General features: G+C 47.8%; 1 protein-coding gene across 3 annotated transcripts in view; it reads right to left on the bottom strand.

The window, feature by feature from the left end:
• The window catches only part of LOC144606219 (argininosuccinate lyase-like), a 368,098-nt gene that overhangs the window by 348,243 nt on the left and 864 nt on the right, over positions 1–18,991 (bottom strand). For 2 of the 3 annotated variants that reach the window (XR_013548928.1, XM_078422109.1), the window contains exons 1-9: positions 16,101–16,313; positions 12,708–12,791; positions 11,955–12,011; positions 9,809–9,906; positions 8,338–8,415; positions 5,769–5,846; positions 4,378–4,430; positions 3,506–3,568; positions 906–1,020 (exon numbers count right to left, since the gene is read on the bottom strand). Coding sequence is in view for 2 of the 3 variants with exons in the window: in XM_078422109.1 (XP_078278235.1) it covers positions 906–1,020; positions 3,506–3,568; positions 4,378–4,430; positions 5,769–5,846; positions 8,338–8,415; positions 9,809–9,906; positions 11,955–12,011; positions 12,708–12,791; positions 16,101–16,313 (839 nt within the window). In the remaining variant the exon portion in view is untranslated. Of the gene's footprint in view, positions 1–905; positions 1,021–3,505; positions 3,569–4,377; positions 4,431–5,768; positions 5,847–8,337; positions 8,416–9,808; positions 9,907–11,954; positions 12,012–12,707; positions 12,792–16,100; positions 16,314–18,991 lie in introns of those variants that run through there. The other variant, XM_078422110.1, reaches the window with a different exon arrangement.

Raw genomic sequence — 18,991 nt, 5'->3', positions numbered from 1 at the left:
ATCTCCCTCTATCTTCCTGTCTCCACCTATATCCTTCCTTTGTCCCGCCCCCCCTGACATCAGTCTGAAGAAGGGTCTCGACCCGAAACGTCACCCATTCCTTCTCTCCCGAGATGCTGCCTGACCTGCTGAGTTACTCCAGCATTTTGTGAATAAAAACCACGGAGATACAAGGATGAGACGGGAACTTATAGAGACGTGTACAATTATGAAAGGACTGGACAAGCTAGATGCAGGAAAAATGGTCCCACCGTTGCGGGAGGAGTCCAGAACCAATTGTTAAAGAGAGTTAGATAGAGCTCTAGGGGCTTGTGGAATCAATGGATATGGGGAGAAGGCAGGCACGGGTTACTGATTGTGGATGGTCAGCCATGATCACAATGAATGGCGGTGTTAAGATAAAAGTTAAGATAAAACAAACCCTTCACCCAAACAAATAGGATATTGATTACTCTAACTTTAAGCAAGCCTTGCATCCCCTCTCTCTCCATCCCTCCCCCACCCTAGTCCTGGTACTAGTTTCACTGTCGTCCCGTTGAGATTCACTGTCTGTATAACTCGGTATCGCTGACCCCACAATGCACCATTGTGGGCTCCACATGTCTTGGATCATCGTTACTTTTTGCATATCTTTCATTCAATTGTTCTATATCTCTCCATATCACCGTCTAAATCTCTCTCGTTTCCCTTTTCCACGACCTTCAGTCTGAAGAAGGGTCTCGACCCGAAACGTCACCTATTTTCCTTTTCTCCAGAGATGCTGCCTGACCCGCCGAGTTACTCCAGAACTTTGCGTCTATCTTCAGTTTAAACCAGCATCTGCAGTTCCTTCCTACACCATATATTGCTTGCGTGGCTACCAGACTATAATGAAAGAATGAGTACATCGCTGATTATGGAATTACCTGTAGGCATCAGACAGCGTTACAAATCCAAACTCCTTGGTGCAGTAAATTATTAGATCCTCAGAGATCTTACTCAGATGTATCAGGAACAAGGAACACCAGAACAGAATCTCAGCTTTAATAAACAAGAGATACGTGTTACAAACACAAACTATTGTGATGGTCCTTCATGCAATAAAAGACCCTGCTGGATATTTATCATAGAACTGTAGAGATTAAAGAGGAAACATACAAAACCTAGTGAGAGAATGACACGCTCGCGTGAGAGTGAGTGAGAGAGAGAGACAGAGAGAGTGAGAGAGAGAGAGAGTGAGTGAGAGAGAGAGAGAGAGAGAGAGAGTGAGAGAGTGAGAGAGAGAGAGAGAGAGAGAGAGTGAGTGAGTGAGTGAGAGAGTGAGTGAGAGAGAGAGATAGTGTGTGAGTGTAAGTGAGTGAGAGTGTGAGTGTGAGTGAGAGTGAGTGTAAGTGTGAGTGAGTGTGAGTGAGTGTGAGTGGGTGTGAGTGAGTGTGAGTGTGTGTGAGTGAGTGTGAGTGAGAGTGAGAGTGAGTGAGTGTGAGTGAGTGAGAGTGAGTGAGTGTGAGTGGGTGTGAGTGAGAGTGAGTGAGTGCGAGATAGTGAGTGAGTGAGTGAGTGAGTGAGTGAGTGAGTGAGTGAGTGAGTGAGTGAGTGAGTGAGTGAGTGAGTGAGTGAGTGAGTGAGTGAGTGAGTGAGTGAGTGAGTGAGAGGCAGTGAGAGATAGTGAAAGAGAGCGAGGCAGAAAGAGAGAGGGAGCGAGAGAGGGGGAGCGCGAGAGAGAGGTAGAGGGGGACAGGGGTAGAGAGGGAGAGAAGGAGAGGGAACCCTTTGTGCATGAGAGAGAGAGAGGGGGAGCGAGGCAGAAAAAGAGAACGAGAGTGAGAAAGAGAAAGGGAGAAAGAGAGAGCGTGTGAGAGAGGGAGAGAGAGAGAGCGCGAGCACAGAAGATGTTTGTCCTGAGTAACGGCTCACAGTGACAGTGGATCGATACCGGGATCCACTGAGGCTGTCCCCTGAAGTCAATTCTGACCATATTTATGTTCATTGTTTACGTTACACACACAAATCACTTTTTAAAAATTTGTGAACAATATGAAACTATGGAGGTGTGGGAATTTCTCCCGTACACTGGCACCGACTCTAATCAGGGAGCCTGATCCACAGGGAACCTTTCTCAACAGGAAACATCACACACTGGTGAACCCTGACACCCATTCGCGCTGAGGCAAACTTGTGGAATAAATGCCAGAGTTTAGAACGACCGGAAGGTAGGACCGTCTTGGATGGATCCATAGGATGTTCGGGAGAAAAGGAGAGAGATTGGAGGCCCTGCAGCAGCCTGGGCCTTAGGCTGGACCGGGCGTCGCTCCAAGAGGCCGAGCACGTGGACCGGAAGCGGCCTACAGCGGTGGAGCAGCGGCGGAGGACGCCACGGTCACGCTAGGCCGGGCTGACCCTGCAACGCCGCCAGGACAACGGGCCTTCACGGTCAGATCCAGAATGGCACGGTGGCGCAGCGGTAGAGTTGCTGCCTCACAGCGAATGCAGCGCCGGAGACCCGGGTTCGATCCCGACTACGGGCGCCATCTGTACGGAGTTTACCCGTTCTCCCCGTGACCTGCGTGGGTTTTCTCCGAGATCTTCGGTTTCTTCCCACACTCCAAAGACGTGCAGGATTGTAGGTTAATTGGCTTGGTAAATGTAAAAAATTGTCCCTAGTGTGTGTGGGATAGTGTTAATATGCGGGGATCGCTGGTCGGTGTGGACGGTGGGCCGAAGGGGCCTGTTTCTGCGCTGTATTCTCAAACTAAACAAAAAAGGTCCTTGCACTTACACCTGGGACTTGAAAATGGCGCCAAACTAGCGACTCTGTGCACTGTCTCAGTGTTCTACTGCTGTACATTTGTACTGTATCTGAGATGCTTATCTAAGATGCATCTAAGTGCTTATGTATAGTGAGTGATACTTGAACTGAACTGTGTACAAAAAATGAAGTTCACTGGACCTCGGTACATGTGACAAATAAAATACCATACTATTAATTTTTAAATAAAATAAAACTGGGCCAGAGTTATAAAAGCATACTGCAAAGCTGAGAATTCCTTTCAGTGAGTGAGTGAGTGTGAGTGAGTGAGTGTGAGAAAGTGTGAGTGAGTGTGAGTGAGTGTGAGTGAGTGTGAGTGAGAGAGATAGTGAGTGATTGAGTGAGTGAGTGAGTGAGTGAGTGAGTGAGTGAGTGAGTGAGTGAGTGAGTGAGTGAGTGAGTGAGTGAGTGAGTGAGTGAGTGAGTGAGTGAGTGAGTGAGTGAGTGACAGTGAGAGAGAGTGAAAGAGAGCGAGGCAGAAAGAGAGAGGGAGAGGGAGAGAGAGCGAGTGAGAGCGAGGGAGCGAGAGAGGGGGAGCGCGAGAGAGAGGTAGAGGGGGACAGGGGTAGAGAGGGAGAGAAGGAGAGGCAGAATGAGAAAGGGAGAAAGAGAGAGAGAAAGAGAGAGCTTCAGATGAATCCAATGTTACATTTATAAAATCTGTGTTTACTCTCCATTTAAATAATCTCCAGGTTACTTTGTCAGAAGAATTGTACTTGCCAATAAAATCTCGTTCACTGGTGGCATCCACACTGTTCAAGCTAATGGCATCAAACTGCAGTTCTGAAAGTCAAACGAAAGTAGTTCAGCTGCCAGCAGAACATTACATATATGTTGCAACATTACATGTCTCCATACATTTAAAAAAACGTCTCCGTTTTAAGAAGCTTTAAACTACAAGGAAGATACGCAAAAGTGTTATTTATTCTGAGGTAAATGTGCCAGACGAAGTTGCTTTCAGAAAAGATTCAGTAAGATTCCTTCCATTTTCTGGTCAAGTCTTCTGATCCTTATAGAGGTGTACAAAATCATGAGAGGAATAGATTGGGTAGACACAGAGGGTCTGTTGCCCAGAGTAGGGGAATTGAGAAACAGAGGATTTAGGTTTAAGGTGTTGGGGGTGGATAAACTTAATTGGCACCTGAGGGGTAACCTTTTCACACAAAGGGTAGTGTGTGTGTGGAATGAGCTGCCGGAGGAGGCAAGTACCATTGTGACAGTTAAGAAACATTTGGACAGGTACACGGATAGGACAGGTTTAGAGGGATGTGGGCCAAGTGTAGACAGGTGGGACTAGTGTGGATGGGACATGTTGGTCGGTGTGGGCAAGTTGGGCCGAAGGGCTTGTTTCCACGCTGACTCTAGGTCATGGCTAGCAATTTCTAATTCTTCTCTAGCTTAGATTTACTGCTCAAGTTTTACTGCCAATTCACAACTCTTGGCAATATTTAGGCCACAATTTTGAAAGGCTAACCACATCAACTGATGCACATAGAGGACAGGAAAATAGATTTGGTAACTCAATTAATCTGCAATTTATGAAGTCTTAGTCATAAAGTTTTCAGGATTAAATTTTTTTTTTAAAGCCTTACCTTTACGAAGGAATTCTCTGTCGACCTGAAAAGGGTTTCCAGCAATGGCACCACTAGGATATTAAAAAGGTAATTTGCATGAATCAATTGTGCACCACTACATTAGATGGATTCAGCTGCAGCGAGAGTTTGGATAGACTTTGATTGTTAGTTTAGTTTAGAGATAAAGAGAACGCTGGGAAGATAATTTTCACTGGAACTATTGTAGGTTAAGGGAAGACTTGATAGAAATATATAAAATTATTGAGAGACATAGAGAGAGTAGAGGGAGGATATATCCAACACTGAAAGGCATAGCTGCAAGGTGAGAGGGGGAAAGTTTAATGAAAATGTGTGGGGCAAGTGTGGCACGGTGGCGCAGCGGTAGAGTTGCTGCCTTACAGCGAATGCAGCGCCGGAGACTCAGGTTCGATCCTGACTACGGGCGCCGTCTGTACGGAGTTTGTACGTTCTCCCCGTGACCTGTGTGGGTTTTCTCCGAGATCTTCGGTTTCCTCCCACACTCCAAAGACGTGCAGGTATGTAGGTTAATTGGCTGTAAAAATTGTCGCTAGTGTGTGTAGGGTAGTGTTAATGTGCAGGGATCGCTGGGCGGCACGGACCCGGTGGGCCGAAGGGCCTGTTTCCGCGCTGTATCTCTAAAAAAATAGTAAAAAAAATATTTTTTACACTGAGCATAGAGGGTGGTGGTGCAGGCTAATATGATAGTGGCGTTTAAGAGGCTTTTAGATAGTCACACGGAGGTACAGGAAATAGAGGGATATGGATCATGTACAAGTAGATGAGATCAATTTAACTAGGCATCGTGTTTGGCGCAAACTTTGACGGGCCCTTTCCTGTGCTGTACTGTTCCATGGGTCGGAAGGAACTGGAGATGCTTGTTTACACCGAAGATAGACGCAAAATGCTGGAGTAACTCAGCGGTACGGGCAGCATCTCTGGAGAGAAGGAACAGGTGACATTTCAAGTCGAGGTCTGAGGAGCCTGAAGAGTCTGAAGAGCTTTTTGTCTCTTCAACGTTAATGAAGAGCTGTAGGATTTTCCCACTTCCACTACCTGTTCCAATCCTCTTGAACATGAATCCATTTTCCTAACTCCATTGCAGGTTGAGATGCATCAGTCACCCAGGCCGAAACCTCTGGAGAAGGGTCTCGACCCGAAACGTCACCCATTCCTTCTCTCCAGAGATGCTGCCTGACCCACTGAGTTACTCCAGCATTTTGTGTCTGTACCTTTCTATGATCAATGTCCATTTCTCATTGATCCAAAAAAGGTCATCGAGGCACAAATTTATTCTGGGAGAAATTGGAGAATTAGCCTACCTACTCCTGGTGAATTACGATAATCTTATTACTCTAAAAGTCACTGGAGATAAGAGAACGATACGACACCTTCCCAAAGGCAGTACATTGGTTCTCCTCCTAATTTCATCCAGTCTCTCAGCATCACGTGACAGGGCAACAGCGTGGCTGCAAAACAGAGGACACGCGTGTTCAATGAACAAAACGCAACAGCAGAGGAAACGTGAGATTTGTTATCAATGCCGCAGCTCAGTCACGGTCGTTTGAATCGTTTGAGTTTTACTGCAATGGGCAATATTTTGGGGTTCTATTTACACTGATTCAAATACTTTTCACGTCTTCAGAAAATCTCATTGCATTTTCTAGCCAAAGTATTTCCTTGTAATTCTGCAGCCGTCCAGTAACAGGCGATGGTCCCTTTCAATCTACTGTTAGTACGGTTGTGACATAAACTAGCATGCAGTAAGAACTTACGTGCACCTAATGAACCTAACCCTATCCACACACTCTTCCTCTCTACCTTCTCTTCCTCTCCCCCTCCCCCCTTCTTCCCCTCCCTCTCCCTCTCTCCTAGGGTCACCAACTGTCCCGTACTAGCCGGGACATCCCGTAGTTTTGGGCTAAATTGGTTTGTCCCGTACGGGACCGCCCTTGTCCCGTATTAGGCCCGCGGGCCGCTGTAGGCCGGGAGTGTGTAGACTCACGGAGTGTGTTCGGGGAGCGGGGCCGAGTGTGTTCGCCTAACGGAGGTTGTGTAGCAACCCGCCTCCCGGCCCGGGCGGCCGCCATTGGTGGAGCGGGAGCACATGGCCGCTGGCTGGGTGAGGTCACATGGGGCGCGGGGCAGTGACGTCACCTTGTCCCGTATTTGGGAGTGATATAGTTGGCAACCCCTACTCTCTCCCCCTCCTCTCTGCCTCCCACTCTTCTTCTCCCTGTAAAAACTGGCTTTCATTCAAAAATTATCATTCCCTTTTGACATAGGGAACACCTCAGTGCAAAACTTACATTGATGTGGTGCTTTTAACATAGCGATATATCCCAATGTGCTTCACAGAAGCATCACCAAAGGTAAAGACATATTTCGAGAAACAGGATAAGGAAGGTCAAAGCGGGATTTTCAAAAAGAGTTTCTTAAATAAAGAAAGGAAGGTTTAAGAAAATTGCACAGTGGCTTAAGGAACTACTTCCAGAGGTAGACACAAAAAGCTGGAGCAACTCAGCGGGACAGGCAGCATCTCTGGAGAGAAGGAATGGGTGACGTTTCGGGTCGAGAGGCTTCTCCAGAGGTTTCGGCCTGGGTGACTGATGCATCTCAACCTGCAATGGAGTTAGGAAAATGGATTCATGTTCAAGAGGATTGGAACAGGTAGTGGAAGTGGGAAAATCCTACAGCTTTTCATTAAGGTTGAAGAGAGAAGGGCCATGTAGGAGCCATTTGTGCTTGTTAGCTGTCTTAGCAGATTATATCGTTTTGTATCCTGCTCTATTATTTTTGGACACTTGGGGGTTGTCGTGGGATGAATACACATGTAGGCATAATGGGCGTATATGGACTGGGAGGAGCCAGAATTATGAGTGTAATTGGGAGCGCAGAGACGTGATGTGTCAGACACGAGAGGAGCTCGGCAAGATACAATTCTTACCAGATCTATGATGGGAGAAATACTAATCTGTTTGTATTGCTACTTCAATAAACGACTAATTAGACTGAAACGTCGTGAAGATCCCTCTGTTGTTGTTTGCGTCACGGACCATCACTCCTCCGTGAAACGGTGACATAGAAACATAGAAACATAGAAAATAGGTGCAGGAGTAGGCCATTCGGCCCTTCGAGCCTGCACCGCCATTCAATATGAACATGGCTGATCATCCAGCTCAGTAACCTGTACCTGCCTTCTCTCCATACCCCCTGATCCCTTTAGCCATAAGGGCCACATCTAACTCCCTCTTAAATATAGCCAATGAACTGGCCTCAACTACCTTCTGTGGCAGAGAATTCCACAGACTCACCACTCTCTGTGTGAAGAAATGTTTTCTCATCTCGGACCTAAAAGACTTCCCCCTTATCCTTAAGCTGTGACCCCTGGTTCTGGACTTCCCCAACATCGGGAACAATCTTCCCGCATCTAGCCTCTCCAACCCCTTAAGAATTTTATATGTTTCAATAAGATCCCCCCTCAGTGACGAGACGAGACGACTCGATGGGAAGCATCAAAGTTGCCACTTTTGGGAAGACCACGGAGGAATTTGTAAACAAGGATGATAATTTTAAAATCTAAATGATTACCACATTGTGATTCAAAAACCGCTGTTATTTGCAAATTAAAACCTTTCGGCTCAGGTTTAGCTTGTCACTTTGCAAACCTTTTGGGATCAATGCAGGACATCACAGTTGGCGTGTGAATACTATATTTAGCAGGGCAAGTTCCATATCCTGAGAATGATCAGCCATGATCACATTGAATGGCGGTGCTGGCTCGAAGGCCCGAATGGCCTCCTCCTGCACCTATTGTCTATTGTCTATTGTCTATTGAAATACGGTAAAATATATTTAATTTTATCCCTGCAAGTAAATATAACCATGGACCTGATCACAGTGGGAGACCACAAGTCCGCCATTTTGCAGGTGGTTAACACTAATGAAAATAAGAATCACCTCAGCATCCAATGGCTCCATCGAATTGGCTGGGCCCTCTGCAGATGAGTGTAACCAGGAAAAAGGATGTCAATCTCTCTGGAAAAAACAAAGGGCACGCAGTTATTAGCAGGGAACAGAAAGATTTCTGACAATGTAGGACAAGAGAGGCACGGTGGCGCAGCGGCAGAGTTGCTGCCTTACAGCGAATGCAGCGCCGGAGACTCAGGTTCGATCCTGACTACAGGCGCCGTCTGTACGGAGTTTGTACGTTCTCCCCGTGACCTGCGTGGGTTTTCTCCGAGATCTTCGGTTTCCTCCCACACTCCAAAGACGTACAGGTTTGTAGGTTAATTGGCTGGGCAAATGTAAAAATTGTCCCTAGTGGGTGTAGGATAGTGTTAGTGTGCGGGGATCGCTGGGCGGCACGGACCCGGTGGCCTGTTTCTGCACTGTATCTCTAAATCTATATCTACAACCACCTCAGACAGCTGAGGAAATTCAGAGTGTCTCTGAGGATCCTTCATTGCTTCTACTCTGGGGCTGTAGAGAGCATCCTGTCCGGCAACATTACAGTCTGGTTTGGGAACAGCTCTGCCCAGGACAGGAAGGCCCTGCAGAGAGTAGTGCGTTCGGCAGAACGCACCATGGGAACTACACTCGCCCCCCTGCAGGGCCTATACATCAGGAGGTGCAGATCAAGAGCAAGCAAGATTATGAGGGACCCCTGCCACCCCAGCAACGGACTGTTCCAGCTGCTACGGTCAGGCAAACACCTCCGCTGTCACGCTGTGAAAACGGAGAGGATGAGACGGAGTTTCTTCCCACAGGCCATTAGGACTGTTAACTGTTATAACTCCAGGGACTACATTTTCTTTTAAATTTTCTTTTCTGTATTAATTTTAATTTATATGCTGTAATTGTAATTTTTTTTACACAATCCGCAGGCATTGCCACTTTCATTTCACTGCACATCGTGTATGATGTGTAAGTGACAAATAAACTTGACTTGACATGGAAGCCTGCTAAGATCCTGTCTAACTTGTTACGCAGTTTTAGCAACAGCATGAAATAAAGCTACCGTGACAATCATTTAATGGTTTAATTTAGCGTAGAGAAACAGTGCGGAAACAGGCCCTGTAGCCCACCGTGTCCGCGCCGACCAGCGATGCCCGCACTCTAACACTATCCTCCACCCGCACACAAGGGACAATTTGCTATTTCACCGTGGGCAATTAGCCTACAAACCTGTACGTCTTTGGAGTGTGGGAGGAAACCGGAGCGCCCAGAGAAAAGCAACGCAGGTCACGGGGGGGGGTGGGGGGGGGGGAGTACAAAATCAGTACAGACAAGCAACCGTTGTCAGGATCGAACCCGGGTCTCTGGCGCTGTGAGGCAGCAACTCTACCGCTGCACCACCGTGCCGCCCTAAATGGTCTAAACACTCTAAATGGTGTTTAGTGCATAAAAACAGTGTAGGATGAGAACTTACTTTGCTGCCCTCTCCACCATTGTCTTAATCAACTGGTTCAGGTGTCCCGACACAACAGAAATGTGTTCTCGCAGCCATATCCTCACGTCAGTCGGCATCTATAAAATGGTTCATTTGGTTATTTGCAGCTTGGGTTTAGGTTTATTATTGTCAGGTGTCCCAAAGTACAGTGAAAGGCATTGATTTGCACGCTATCCAAACAAATCAGATGACATGGTACACAAATACAATCAAGCTAACCCCGAGTACAATAGGTAAAGGAAAGGGAAAGATACAGAGTGCTGAATATAGTTCTCAGCATCGTAGCGCATCAGTTTCTGAGGCAAAGTCTAATGTTCACAATGAGGTACAAGGGAATCGGGATTGCACCTTAGTTTATTGAAAGGGCCATTCAGAGGCCTGATAACAATGGGGAATTCCCCCGCAGGTCACGGGGAGAACGCAGGAACAGAAGGCGGGAACGGGATACTGATTGTGGAGGCTCCGGCACGGGCCGCGTGGACGTTGGAAACCCGCAAGCCCCTGGGTGGGGGCCAACATCGGGAGCACTGGCAGCGGCAGCGACAGCGTCTTCGCCCGCCCCGAATCGCGGGGCTTGGGTCGGCCCGCTGCGGACCTTTTATCGTCCGGCGCGGCCTGAAATAGGCCATGGGATTTTCTCCGCCCGGCGGGGGCTTCAATGTCTGGAGCCCCGACCGCCCCAATGTGGCAACTTCAAATGCCTGACCGCGGGAGAAGACGGCAGGGAAGAGAAAAATACATTCTGGCCTTCCATCACAGTGAGGAGGGACTGGAGGAGACTCACTGTGATGGATGTTTCTTTTGTTTGGTGTTGGTTTATGATTGTATGTGTTATTGCATTTTTATTGATTATTCTTATTGGTCTTATTGTTGAACTGTGGGTAATTTTTCATTTCACTGCACATTTATGTGTATGTGACAAATAAATGACTATTGACTATTGATCTGCCATGACCTCGGTAAATGGCGGTTCTGGCTCGAAGGCCCGAATGGCCTACTCCTTCACCTATTGTCTATTGTCTATTGTACAAGCTCTGTACAGACAGCACCCGTGGTCAGGATCGAACCCGGGTCTCTGGCGCTACGAGGCAGCAACTCTACCGCTGCACCACCGTGCCGCCCCTAGTCCCTAAGGCCACGGCTGGGCCTGTTGCTTTCCGTGGGTTCACCCTCAGGAAGGCCGAACTAACTTCTACAACAGTGACCTGGAGAAAAGACAAAATCGAGTCTGACGGGACGGTCATCATTGCTCTGCCGCCCTTCTGCTCTATCTTCATCAGGGAGGGTCGGACTATCACCAGTAACGCTACCTGACTTTGTTCTACAGTTGCAATGTTGGTCTAAAGTCAAACAGTCAGACTGCAGAAGGGTCTCGACCCGAAACGTCACCCATTCCTTCTATCCTGAGATGCTGCCTGACCTGCTGAGTTACTCCAGCATTTTGTGAATAAATACCTTCGATCTGTACCAGCATCTGATTGATTAGGACCAGATGTTACAATCCCTAAGGTTTGCACTACAATTGACTGGTGTTGTTCTTGGGGGTGACCACTAGGTGATGTTGCTACCATTCAGACACATCTTCAGTTGTGTACCTCAACGTCACTGGGTGTTTCGGCCTTTTATCACAAGACACCCTCAGTCGAGGCAGGCCCACCACAGGGTGATCAGCCCTGGGTGTGTGTCATATGGTTAGCCTCTAGATGGTCACGTGGCAGCCCAGACACCATCTTTTCTTTTCAGCCACAGCCAGTGACTGCTCCGTTCGGCGGCATTTGCAAGTTCTTTGATTGCCCTCCTTTGGGCCTGCCCTCTGACTCCAACTTCCCTCAAGAGCCTTGCAGTGGAACTGGCTACAAAGCTCCTGCACCTCAGCATTTTTTGATACCTTCGATTTGTACCAGCATCTGCTGTTATTTTCCTAAATCTACCGCTGCGCCACCTTGCATTAAAAAATGTTTTTAGCAGCTCCACCTCAGTTTTGTTGACTTAGGAAGCAGCCACACCAAAGAGCCTACAGTCACCTTCGGTGGATCAAATGGCACATAGTAACAATAATTGGCAAAAATATAATAACCCTGTGAGCTGGAGATGAGATCCAGTGGAACGCAAGGATTTAACTTGCCTGATCATTTCTGCTTCGACCAGCATGTAACTTTCCTCCAGTTTGTCCAATCAGTTCCTGAAATTAAAAAAACGCATATTGCAATCAAATCTTTAATAGAAAAACCTCAGAAGTAGATAACTATTTCTGCTGACTTAATAGTTAAATAACGAGTTTTATAGTTTGGTAAGGAACACAGAAGTGCAAGGAATAGAAGAGTATGGATCATGTACAGGCAGATGGGATCAGTTTAACTTAGCATCAGGCTTGGCACAAACATTGTAGGCCGAAGGGCCCGTTCCTGTGCTGTTCTGTTCTATGTTCCGTGGTCATAGAAACATAGAAACATAGAAAGTAGGTGCAGGAGTAGGCCATTCGGCCCTTCGAGCCTGCACCACCATTCAATATGATCATGGCTGATCATCCAACTCAGTAGCCTGTACCTACCTTCTCTACATACCCCCTGATCCCTTTAGCCACAAGGGCCACATCTAACTCCCTCTTAAATATAGCCAATGAACTGGCCTCAACTACCTTCTGTGGCAGATAATTCCACAGATTCACCACTCTCTGTGTGAAAAAAAACGTTCTCATCTCGGTCCTAAAAGACTTCCCCCTTATCCTTAAACTGTGACCCCTTGTTCTGGACTTCCCCAACATCGGGAACAATCTTCCTGCATCTAGCCTGTCCAACCCCTTAAGAATTTTGTAAGTTTCTATAAGATCCCCCCTCAACCTTCTAAATTCCAGTGAGTATAAGCCGAGTCATCTCACCTTCAGTCTCCGCTCATGGGCTGTGTGGATGTCCTCATCTCCGTCTCTGATCAGGAAAGTCCCTTTGCTCCATTCTTCGTGAATCTTAAAACAGATTGAAAACAAAAAACATCTCGCGCTGAATCTCACAAATCATGAAGTGCAATTTATACAAAAAATGATTCCCACTTCCCTTCCCAAAAGCCGGAGATGAAGCCTTCGGTAATATCGGCCGTTTCGGGGTTTCTTCAGAAGGGTCTCGAAACAAAATGCCACCCAATCCTTCCCTCCAGAGATGCTGCCTGTCCCACTGAGTTACTCCAGCTTTTTGTGTCTATCTGAACGTCTAGTGGCATCCAGGTTTAACGGATTCAGACACATCGGATGAGATTAAGAAGTATAAGAAAATAACTGCAGATGCTGGTACAAATCGATGTATTCACAAAATGCTGGAGTAACTCAGCAGGTCAGGCAGCATCTCGGGAGAGAAGGAATGGGTGACGTTTCGGGTCGAGACCCTTCTTCAGACTGATGTCGGGGGGCGGGACAAAGGAAGGATATAGGTGGAGACAGGAAGATAAAGGGAGATCTGGGAAGGGGGAGGGGAAGGGAGGGACAGAGGAACTATCTAAAGTTGGAGAAGTCGATGTTCATGCCACTGGGCTGCAAACTGCCCAAACGAAATATGAGGTGCTGTTCCTTCAATTAGATGTCAACTTATTTACATCGGCGAAATCAAGCGCAGGCTCGGCGATCGCTTCGCTGAACACCTTCGCTCGGTCCGCATTAACCAAACTGATCTCCCGGTGGCCGAGCACTTCAACTCTCCCTCCCATTCCCAGTCTGACCTTTCTGTCATGGGCCTCCTCCAGTGCCATAGTGAGGCCCACCGGAAATTGGAGGAACAGCACCTCATATTTCGCCTGGGCAGTTTGCGGCCCGGTGGTATGAACGTCGACTTCTCCAACTTCAGATAGTTCCTCTGTCCCTCCCTTCCTCTCCTCCTTCCCAGATCTCCCTCTATCTTCCTGTCTCCACCTATATCCTTCCTTTGTCCCGCCCCCGACATCAGTCTGAAGAAGGGTCTCGACCCGAAACGTCACCCATTCCTTCTCTCCCGAGATGCTGCCTGACCCGCTGAGTTACTCCAGCATTTTGTGAATACATCGGACGAGATTGTTCTCCTCAGAGCATTGGCTGCGGCATTTAACCAATCGTCTACTCATTTAGTAGTGGTGCACAAACTGTGAAGAACTTTAATAGACCACATGGGAAACTGCATTAGCAGGATGGTCAGTGGAGGAAAGACGTAGCTTTAAGGTGAGGGGAAAATTTGAGGGTGAGGGAGCTGGTTAGAATCTTTCCATCAGCGTGTTCCTGTATTTGGATAAAGACGCTGCTTGCAGGAGTGGTAGCAAATGATTCAATTTGTGTCTTTCAAAGGGGAAATGAACATATACCTAACAAACATTAAAAATTCCAAGAAAAAACAGTGAGCAACAGGAGAAAAGAGGCTAATTGTGTAGGAAGGAGCTGCAGATGCTGGTTTACACAGAAGATACAGTGTGGAAACGGGCCCTTCGGCCCAACTTGCCCATACCGGCCAACATGTCCCAGCTACACTAGTCCCACCTGTCCGCGTTTGGTCCATATCCATCCAAACCCGTCCTCTCCATGTACCTGTCTAACTGTTTCTTAAACGTTGGGATAGTCCGTGCCTCAACTACCTCCTCTGGCAGCCTGTTCTATACACCCACCACCCTTTGAGTGAAAAAACTACCCCTCAGATTACTATTAAACCTTTTCCCTTTCACCTTGAACCTATGTCCTCTGGTCCTCGATTCACCGACTGTGGGCAAAAGATTATGTGCTTCTACCCGATCTATTCCTCTCATGATTTTACACACTACTGCTGCAAGTAAGAAATTCATTGTTCTGTCTGAGACATATGACAATAAAAAAACTCGTGGCTCTTGAAAATGCTGGAGTAACTCAGCGGGTCAGGCAGCATCTCTGGAGAGAAGGGGTAGGTGGGTCTTTTCAGGTCGAGACCCTTCTTCAGACTGAGAGAGGCTAATTGTTTTGCTCTTTCAAAGTGGCTTGGTGGGGGTGGTTCTGTGATAATAAGACATAAAGTGCTGGAGTAACTCAGCAACATCTCAGGAGAACATGGATAGGCAATGTTTCTTCAGACTGATTGTAGTGGGGGGGAGGAAAGTGGAAGATAGGTGGGGGGGGTGAACAAAGCGTGGGGACTGATTGGTGGATTGACACAAGTGAAGGGGGTTAGATTGGCAGATAGTTAGACAAAGGCCAGAGATGAAAAGACAAAAGGCTGCGAGATAAGGTGATAGGAGGCATAACATTTGATGCTGGAGAGGGGGGGTTTAAGGGGGAGAGGGGAACGGTTAGTAGGATTGTGGGAGAAATGGGTGCACATGCAGGGTGGCACAGCAAAAAGAGGGGGGTAAAAGTGGGGAGTAAGAATGTTGGCTGCTACATCCATATTCTCCAGAGGTGCTGCCTGACCTGCTGAGTTACTCCAGCAATTGCTGTCAATTGGTAAACCAATGTCTGCATTTCCTTATGTCAACAGTTCATTCCATCATAATGCCTTTTATTACACAACAAGACCAAGTGGACCCATTGGGCCCAAACTCCTGCATTGGTGCAGCACCCTCTCCTCCACACCCCCTCCCCCCCTCTCCTCCTCCCCCTCCCCCTCCCCGCGTCTCCCCTCCCACGTCTCCCCTCCCTCCACCCCTCCCCCTCCCTCCCCCCTCCCTTTCCCTCCCTCCCTCCCTCTCCCCCTCCCCCCTCCGTCTCCCACTCCCCCGTCTCCCCTCCCTCTCCCCTCCCTCCCCCTCCCCTCCCCCTCCCTCTCCCTCCCTCTCCCCCTCCCCTCCCCTCCCCCTCCCCCGTCTCCCCTCCCTCTCCCCTCCCTCTCCCCTCCCTCTCCCCTCCCTCCCCCCGTCTCCCCTCCCCGTCCTCCTCCTCCCCCTCCCCCTCCCTCCACCTCTCTCCCCTTCCCCTCTCCCCACACTCCATCCCCCTCAACCCCCCTTATCCTCCCTCCTCCCCCTCCCCCCCCCCCTCCCTCCCTCCCTCACTCCCTCCCTCCCTAGGAGATAGATTTAAACTGTAAAATGTGAATAACTTAAAAAATATAACACCTATTTCAATGAAACTTCTTCCATTAGCACCAAAGGGACGACGGTGAGTAAGGTGGGCCTAAAATTGTCGCGCTATCGTGTACCGTTTTGGCTGTAGTTCAGGAACAAACAAACAAACAATCGAGAGTTTCAGTATAGAGACAGTCCAAATAGCGGGGGTGTATGGAACACAGCTGAGGTAAGCAATGTAAACATCTTTACTTTGATGGCCAATCCAGTTCTTTGCTAAGTTTTTGATTACCTTGTCCATCCCATTTAGAATTAAGTCCATTTCCGACTTGGTTAGCAGCCCGGCCTTCTCCAAAGCCTTGGCATAGGCCTTGCTTCCTTGTATGTCTGCAGCCCACATGCGTTGATCATAAGAAACAGACTCATTAAACTTCTCCATAATTGGATCCATGGCCCCGACAAATCTTCCTCCCCATAGTTTACCACCCTGGAGATACAAAATCATTGGCACTCAGTGCAGGTTTGACTTGCAAAACATTCAATACTTACGTGAGCAACTACGGCACGGTGGGGCAGCGGTAGAGTCGCTGCCTCACAACGCCAGAGACCCGGGTTCAATCCTGACTACGGGTGCTTGTCTGTACGGAGTTTGTACGTTCTCCCCCGTGACCTGCGTGGGTTATCTCCGCGATCTTCAGTTTCCTCCTACGCTCCAAAGACGTACAGGTTCGTAGGTTAATTGGCTTGGTATAAATGTAAATTGTCCTTAGAAAGTGTTGATGTGCGGGCATCGCTGGTCGGCGCGGACTCGGCGGGCAGAAGGGTCCGTTTCCGCGCTGCATCTCTAAACTAAAACTAAAACTACTAAAACTACCTCATGTAATTAGCACAGTCTTATTTGGAAGTTTAATAGACAATAGACAATAGGTGCAGGAGTAGGCCATTCGGCCCTTCGAGCCAGTACCACCATTCAATGTGATCATGGCTGATCATTCTCAATCAGTACCCCGTTCCTGCCTTCTCCCCATACCCCCTGACTCCGCTATCCTTAAGAGCTCTATCTAGCTCTCTCTTGAATGCATTCAGAGAATTGGCCTCTGCAAGTCAGTTATGGCAACATATGATGCTTTAAATTGAATTTAAAAGATGAAGCTCTACACTTTTAATTTAAGTAACATTTTCGTATGACTTGGTCTCGCCATTTTTTGATGTTTCGGCAATATTGCAAGGAAGCTAGAGAGGTGGGTGCAATTGCAATGTTTAAACGACATTCATACAGGTACATGGATAGAAAAGGTTGCGGGCCAAACGCAGGCAGATGGCACTATCTTGGATAGACATCTTGTTCAACACCGGAAGGCGAAAGTTAGCTTTCGGGCAACTGTGAAATGGTCCAAGATAATGAAAGATGACATGATTAGGCGAATCTGTTTTCCACAGGTAGTCAGACACTGAGCGGAAATTGTGTAATAATAGTCCAATTCAAGCAACCGGGTAAAAACAGACAGTGAACGGGGATTGGAATTCAATGGTCCAAAAACTAGGGGTTCGTTGAAATGACATTGAGTATAAAGCACATGCAAAGAGACACACTTTCTGCTACTTTATTGCATAATACTAAATTTTGCATTGCTGATTGCATAACCTACAAATGAAACACAGGCAGAAGTTAGTATTATGCAATGACACAACATGGCGGAACATTGGCGCAGCGATAGAGTTGCTGTCTTACAGCGCCAGAGACACGGGTTCGATCCTGACTACGGGTGCTGTCTGTATGGAGTTTGTACGTTCTCCCCGTGACCTCCGTAGGTTTTCTCCGGGGATATCCGGTTTCCTCTCACGCTCCAAAGACATACAGGTTTGTAGGATAATTGGCTTCGGTAATATTGTAATTTATCCCTAGGAGGGGACTCGGTGGGCCGAAGGGGCTGTGACTTCAAGAATACTACATTAGCTGTATCTCTAAACCAAACTAAATCTCTTCACATGTATATTATGCCTCAGTGCAACAGAAAAATACATGAATTATGCAATGGGGACTTTGGAAATTTGCAATGTTGTAATCAACAGGTATTTTATCACTTTGTAATAGTTGGACAAATGATGGTTTTACTCAGTTACACAGAACATTGGTGAGACCACATCAATAACACTGTGTACAGCACTGGTCTCCGTATTTGCAGAAGGACATTCATGCATTGGAAGGAATACAAAGGAGGCGATAATGCTAGTACATAGAATGGGCTTGCATTTGTTGGACTTTGGAAGATAAGAGATGACTTGACTGAAACAGGCAAGATCTTGGCGGTGTGGAAATGTGTGAGTGTTCAAAAGTAAAGAGTCACTCATTAAAAAGAAGGATGAAGTGATTTTGTTCTGCCACAAGAGCCTTTGAAGCTCTCTTCCGTGGAGGGGTAGGAATGGAATCTGAGTTCACTTCGCATTTGTTTCACCCATCAGGTCAAAAAGCAGGCTCGTTGTGCAATTCGCAGAGAGTGTCAGGGGTGAAGTGTTGTCATTGAGGGATTAGCAAGTAATGGGATTAGCAAGTAATGCAAGCATTCGTGGAAAAGTAGAAATGGGGAAACGGATAAATAATTAACAGGATAGAAACCAGGCAACTGGACTTTGCTTGTGAAATACAGTGAAGCCTCACTGTAACAGACCCCCTTATAACAGATTTCGGGTATGGCGGACGGGTGTACCAATGCCACCCCTGGCTCGCAAGTTTCACCAGCCAGCTCATCTTCTCCCACCGCTTGGTACGGTTGATGCTGCTGTCGACGTGGCTCACGTTGTAGCCCCTGAACACAGCGCCTTCTTCAGGCTGCTGCCACCGACAGGACAATCCCCCCTCCCCCCTCCCCCCTCCCCCCTCCCCCCTCCCCCCTCCCCCCTCCCCCCTCCCCCCCCCCCCCCCCCCCTGTCCGTAATAACAGATATTGTCAAACTTTAAAGGGTACAGAGAAGATTTACGAGGATGTTGCCAAGACTAGAGGGTCTGGTGCTGTAGGCAGGGGGTTGAGCAGGCTGGGACTCTATTACTTGGAACGCTGGAGGATGAGGGGTGATCTTATGGAGGTGTACAAGATCATGAGAGGAATGGATCAGGTAGATGCAATGAATCTCTTGCCCAGAGCGGGGGAATCGAGGACCAGAGGACATAGGTTCAAGGTGAAG

Source organism: Rhinoraja longicauda, chromosome 26 (genome assembly GCF_053455715.1).
Source record: "Rhinoraja longicauda isolate Sanriku21f chromosome 26, sRhiLon1.1, whole genome shotgun sequence".
Classification (NCBI taxonomy): Eukaryota; Metazoa; Chordata; class Chondrichthyes; order Rajiformes; family Arhynchobatidae; genus Rhinoraja; species Rhinoraja longicauda.
Note: the sequence above shows the minus strand (reverse complement) of the source record. Positions and strands in the feature narration are given on the sequence as shown.